Raw genomic sequence first — 6614 nt, 5'->3', positions numbered from 1 at the left:
CATTAAAGAGACATTGTTTTAAATCTTATCTCTAAGTCTACTTTTTAGGATAAGAATCACATTAAATATTATCTCAACTAGAAGTATCCTTAGAGGCCTAGTTTTTTGGCCTGCTTTATGCCACGTGTTTGAAAGACTCCAAATCTGAGTTACCAATTTAAAGCTGTCTTGCTACCAATGTTACACCCTTTTAATCATACCCAATAACTTATAAGCTAATATTCTAAGATGAAGACACGCAGAGCATTTAACACCTTTAAGACCAGTAAAAACCAAATTAAGTGGCTACAGGAATCCTATAAATTTAGACCAATCAAAGAATTTTAATTTTTCTAGCTATATTTATAAGATAAAAAAGTACTTTGTCATTTGCTAAACACAATAATCACAATTGCAGGGAATTTTCTAGGAAAAAACAACTATCAGCTTATTTGCCTTAGAACTAAGAGGTTGCAGACTCCTTTTCTTTAAAACAGTTTTTTCAGCAGTGGCTCTCCTGCTGTGCTTGATTCTTGGCTAAAGTGTGGGCCACTCTCGGGCTTTGCTGAACCAGCAGATAAAGTCTTGGCCATTTTTATTTTCCAACAAGAAACACAGAACATTCAGTCATTCAGACAATGAAACAAAACACACATGAATTGACACAGATTGGTGCACCAGACATTAGACAACACAAAGAGGACAGAGAATGTCTGCTGCAGGGGCCAGAGAGAATAAAACAGGGCGTCCCCCAATTTCTCTGTCTCTGGGAGAGTTTCAAAATCCATTCTCCTCTATTTTATTTTATTTTATTTTATTTTATTTTATTTTATTTTATTTTATTATTTTAAACCCTATTCCTCTCACCTAATGCAGTCCTTGACTGCGGACAACCACCTGTTTTGAAGTTTCTAGTCCCATATTTTGCTGCCAAACCCTAAGTGGCATCAGCGCCGGGTCAGCACTGTTCCAACTTAGTATCGTATCGCACCACCAGCAACACTTTTAAAAAGGAAGTTTAAAACCAGCACTAGCATAAATATCTGTTGCTTACATGCCCGATACGATCTTCTTGTTCTTCCCTTCTCCTGGGGCTCCACACAAGACAGTGATCCCTCAGTGTTTTCCCACCATTTTCAGGTCCCTGATTCAGGCACCAATCTGTAGTTGTAAACCGCCTGCGGCCTACATGAACCGGGTAGTCCTGGAAGGCAGGTTGGGGCTGAAAGACTAGACGGTGAGAGAAATAATGAAGCCAAGACAAATTTTCTCTGATCAAGGCCTGCGAGTTTACTAAGAGACTGTGCTTATAAAGGGGGAAGGCCCATCCCCCCACCAATCCATTCTTGGTGCCTGTTGCCAGCCCAAAGTTGCTGCACAACATGGATTGTCTCAAAGGTGTCTCAGCAGGCAGCAGGATCTTGGAGAAGAGCAGGGCAGTTGACACACATCAAAAGAAGCCAGCCCAGCTGGGCATGGTGGCACACACCTTTAATCCCAGCACTCAGGAGGCAGAGGCAGGTGGATTTCTGAGTTCGAGGCCAGCCTGGTCTACAAAGTGAGTTCCAGGACATCCAGGGCTACACAGAGAAACCCTGTCTCGAAAAACCAAAAAAAAAAAAAAAAAAGCCAGCCAAGTCCGAAAGCTGCACCACAGGTGGTCCCACCTCAGTGGTGACAAGGTCTGCACCAGCCCACTTCACATCAGTCTGCAAAAATTTAAAACGAACAAGACAAAAGCAAGATGTGCTTTTGGTGACCTTGGGGGGTTATAAGATTATATATTGTCATTCCAAGTGGGAGGAAAGGAACATAGTGACAACACTGACCAAAACAAGACCAAAAACCAGCAGGGCAAATGTCAAACCCTGCAACTCCCTGTCTGGTGTCAAGCATTCTTCAGATCTCCATCTCCTTTCAGTTTTGTTGATTGTGACACACTTCTTCTCTTGGGCTTGTTCCATATCCTGTTAACAGAACTCCTTGGCAGGTATCGCATGACTCTAGTACTTGCAACATTTTGGGCTGGAGCATGGTCCCCTTGTTAAATACATGTTCACTAGCTTTCCGTTTTTGATGGTTTCCTTTAGCTGCTTAAGCTTGTCTGTTCTGGAGCTTTGTAGACCAAGATGCCCTTGCATTTAGAGACCTGCCAGCATCTGCCTTCTGATTGTTGGGATTAAAAGTGTGCACCCTCATGCCTGGACCAAAGCTGTTCTTTAATTCCCTTTTACAAGTTGGAAGTTTAGCTGGGTGGGGTCTTGCCCCAGGTCACCAAATCCTTTATTCTATTCAACATCAGGCTTTTCTTTAATTTATCTCTTGAACACAGGATTTAACATCATGCCATTTCCTGGTGGACCCTTTCTCCTCAAGTTCTATACCCCACCCCCCAGCTTGCTCCTTTCCATTATATATTGTCTTAAAAGCAAGCACTATTAACACTCGACAGAGTCAATACTAGGCTGTTCCGGGATTTCCTCTGCTAATGCAATTAACCAAAAACTCTTTAATTTAGCCTTAGGCAGACTTTTTGGATAGGGCAAAAAGCAACCACATTCTTTGCCAAAATGTCACAAAGACAATCTCTAGGCCACAGATTGAAATTGTTCTCCTCTAAAACATCTGGAGCTAGGCCCCCAGTGTCCACATTACCCTCAGCACCACTGTCTTCCATCTTCCTACTACAGTGGCCCATTAAGCCCCATTTAAAGTGTTCACCTGCTTTTCTAGTCCAAAGTTCCAAAGTCCACATTCCTCTAAACAAAGCATAGTCAGACCTATCACAGCAATACCCCACTCCTGGTACCAGATTCTGTCTAATTTAGGCTTCCTATTGCTATGAAGAAAAACCATGACCATGGCAACCTTTATAAAGGAAAATATGGTAAGTAGGGCTGGCTTACGTTTCAGAGGTTCAGTCCATTATCATCATGGTAGAAAGCATGACAGCGTGCAGGTAGATATGGTACTGGAGAAGAAGCAGAGAGTTCTATATCCAGGATGGCAGGCAGCAGAAGTGAATGGCACACTCTTCCTCCAACAAGGCCACACCTCCTAATAATGCTATTCTCTGTGGTCCAGAGGCCATTTTCTTTCAAACCACTACAGTGCTGTTTGTTACTTGACTGTTACTGTATTTTCATAGTGGGATAATAGTTACTATGGGGGCTGGTGAGATGGCTCAGTGGGTAAGAGCACCCGACTGCTCTTCCGAAGGTCCAGAGTTCAAATCCCAGCAACCACATGGTGGCTCACAACCATCCCCAATGAGATCTGGCGCCCTCTTCTGGAGTGTCTGAAGACAGCTACAGTGTACTTACATATAATAAATAAATAAAATCTTAAAAAAAAAAAGAACGGAAGTACTCATATTCAATTTAAAAAAAATAGTTACTGTAGTTGTAGACGGTACTCTACTCTCAAGGAAGTACTGGGACACAGTGTGGTGAGAGGAATAGCAACCTAACAGAGGAAAATTATATCTTGACTTGACCACAGCCTCATCCCTTTCAAACGCTACAAACAACTCCATTGAAAGAATAAAAATGACTTATATTCTAAACAATAACCTAACCCCAGATATTCAAATTTCAATGCAAAACCACTGAAATCATAGAAATCAGGTACCCTCCAAAAACTACCAGCCCCACAGGGTCAGCTCGTAATGTGAGGACTAGGGATACAAGGGAGAGATTATAAATATATTCAAAGAAGTCTAAGGGGACAAAAATTAATTCCCAAATAAGCTCTGAGAACACACAGACAGCTAAATGAAGCAAGGAAGTCAACACTGGCCCTGAAATGAAGTTCATTAGGGAGTTGGAAACTGAAGAATAACTAAGCTGTGCTGGGTGATGGTGGTGCAGCACTCAGGAGGCAGAGACAGGCAGATCTCTGCATTCAAGGCCAGCCTGGTCTACTGTGTGAGTTCTAGGGCAGCCAGGGCTATACACAGAGAGCCTGTATCCAAAAACCAACCAACACAAACAAGCTGTGCTGGGGTTGGGGGTGTTCCTGCAGGGATCACGTCAGGAAAAATGAAAGCTCAATGGAGCCGGACTTGGTCAGTCAGACTGGGTCAAAACTTCTAAAGACCTTGTGGTTTACTTTTCTTATACATTTAAATAAACAGAGTAAAACTTTGGGTAAAAACTTTCCACATGGCAATTTTCATAACGAAGTCCCATGAACAGCTACATAAAAAGTCCCTTGTGAAATACCCTGCTATAGCAAAGTCCCCAAGACCTTTTGACTGGGAAGCAGGGCTCAGGGCTAGGACCTAGAGAGGGAGAATTTGAAATAAGCACAACGATGGTTTCTATCAACGCAGCATTCGAAGCCCATGGGGTCGCTCTCATAAGGATGCGTTCTATTCACTGAGACGCAAAGCCCAAGATCAAGGCCTAAACAAGTCTCAAGATTTGGGGGCAATTCCGGTGGAGGTTGGCTCCCGGTAGAATAGCAACATGTCATCAGGTTGTTTGACCATTTCCCTCCAGAGTTATGGGTGACCATGTGTCATTCTTCTTCCTGTCGAAGAAAACACGTTTGTTTGCTTAACAATCCTGGTTCCTCCCATGCTTACTTTGAGCTGTGCTTCCTACACACCTATATATGATGATTTGAACAGGAATGTCTCCCACAGGCTCGGGTGGTTGAACACTTGGCCCCTAGTTGGTGGCACTGTTTGCTGAGGTAGGCAGCCTTGTTGGAGGAAGTGCCTAACCAGGGGTGTGAGAGTTCATAACCTCACCCAACTCCCAGGTCACCCTCTTTTTCGTGCTCACAGTTGACACTGTGATCTCTTAGCTTTCTTCTTGGCCACCCGATGTCATTACTCCCCTGACACTATGGACTCTCTCTCTCTGGATCTATAAGCCAAAAGAAACTCTTCCTTTTATTAGCTGCTTTTGGTTGTAGTGATTAACCATAGCAACAAAACATTGTAACCAGAGCATTGTAATACTGGAAACAGACATTCATGAAGTCAAATAAAATGCTCACTTCTGAGCCTTGTCAATGGGTCAGTCACAGAGAGGGTGTATGCAACATTGGGGCTTGTAGAGAGGAGAGATGAACGAGGACATCCAGCGGAGCCAAAGACAGATTGATTAAAAAGGCGTGAGTGAAACAGGTGAGACCTTTGGAGTACTTATGAAAGGGAAAATCTGATTGTTGGAATAAAAGGAAGAGGAGAATTTCATGCCAAAGGCATAAAAAACATTTAAAATAACATCATAGAACATCCTCCAAATCTAAGGAAAAAAATTCCCATCCAAGCAGAAGAGGTGTTTAGAAAACTAAATAGCGGCTGGAGGGTCGTGGGCGGCGTGCAGGAGACATGTCGGCGGGCAGCAGCTGCAGCCAGACTCCCAGCCGGGCCATCCCCACTCGCCGCGTAGCCCTCGGCGACGGCATGCAGCTCCCGCCTGGGGACTACAGCACCACCCCGGGCGGCACGCTCTTCAGCACCACCCCGGGAGGAACCAGGATCATCTATGACCGGAAATTCTTGATGGAGTGTCGGAACTCACCTGTAGCCAAAACACCCCCAAAGGACCTGCCAGCCATTCCTGGGGTCACTAGCCCTACCAGTGATGAGCCTCCCATGCAAGCCAGCCAGAGCCACCTGCCCAGCAGCCCGGAAGATAAGCGGGCAGGCGGTGAAGAGTCACAGTTTGAGATGGACATTTAAGGGACCAGCCATCGGACGCAATGATGCTTCTGGGGCCCCAGGGCCCTTGGGAAGAGAGCTGCCACTGCAGTCAGGCCTCATACCAGGCAGACACTGGGTGTGGGTCNGCCACCCAGTCCTGCTCCTCACTCAGGGCGCCAGCTCTGCCTTCCATTTTGTGAACACCAGCACATACCTCCTTGTGCCTCTGTCTATACAGAGCTGCTACTGCAGGGGAATGACTCTCACTCACACCCTCCCTGCATGGAGCTCCAGCGAGTGGATTCAGAGGAGTCTGTCAGAATGATCTGGCAATCCTAGCCCCAGCCTCTGGAGCACACCCACCTTTCCTTAGGTTGGGTTACCTGGGAAAGCCACACTTTTACTTCTTTCCCTGACAGGAAATAAAAGCCACATTTACCCTAAAAAAAAAATAATAATAAAAAATAAAAAAAAAGAAAACTAAATAGCAAAGTTGCATGTTATTCTATCACTAAATCACCAAATACACAAAACAAAACAAAAACGCCTATTGAAAGCTGTAAGCAAGGAACCCTAAATCGCTGGGCGGTGGTGGCACACGCCTTTAATCCCAGCATTAGGGAGGCAGAGGCAGGCAGATTTCTGAGTTCGAGGCCAGCCTGGTCTACAGAGTGAGTTCCAGGACAGCCAGAGCTATACAGAGAAACCCTGTCAAACAAACAAACAAACAAACAAACAAACAAAAACAAAACAAAAAACCCAAAACCAAAACCAAACAAAAAAACCCACCACCACCAAAAACCCCAAACAAACCATAAATCATGTGAAGAAGCCTATCAGAACAACAGCGCTGATTTCTGTACAGAAAATTTGAAATCTAGAAGGGCTTGGAATAATGTATTTCAAGTTCTAAAACTTCAATGCTGCTAACCTAGAATATTATTCTTAGCAAAACTGTCTTCATTTTTTTTGAAGC

At 44.3% G+C, this 6614-nt stretch overlaps 1 protein-coding gene across 1 annotated transcript; it reads left to right on the top strand.

Annotated features, from left to right (window-relative positions):
• Positions 1-5297: 5297 nt before the first annotated feature.
• LOC110305658 (eukaryotic translation initiation factor 4E-binding protein 1) lies at positions 5298-6084 on the top strand. Its single transcript, XM_021177716.1, has one exon. The coding sequence runs from the start codon at positions 5324-5326 to the stop codon at positions 5675-5677; it is 354 nt and encodes a 117-aa protein (XP_021033375.1). The 5' UTR covers positions 5298-5323; the 3' UTR covers positions 5678-6084.
• Positions 6085-6614: the final 530 nt, after the last annotated feature.

Source organism: Mus caroli, chromosome 11 (genome assembly GCF_900094665.2).
Source record: "Mus caroli chromosome 11, CAROLI_EIJ_v1.1, whole genome shotgun sequence".
NCBI lineage: Eukaryota > Metazoa > Chordata > Mammalia > Rodentia > Muridae > Mus > Mus caroli.
Note: the sequence above shows the minus strand (reverse complement) of the source record. Positions and strands in the feature narration are given on the sequence as shown.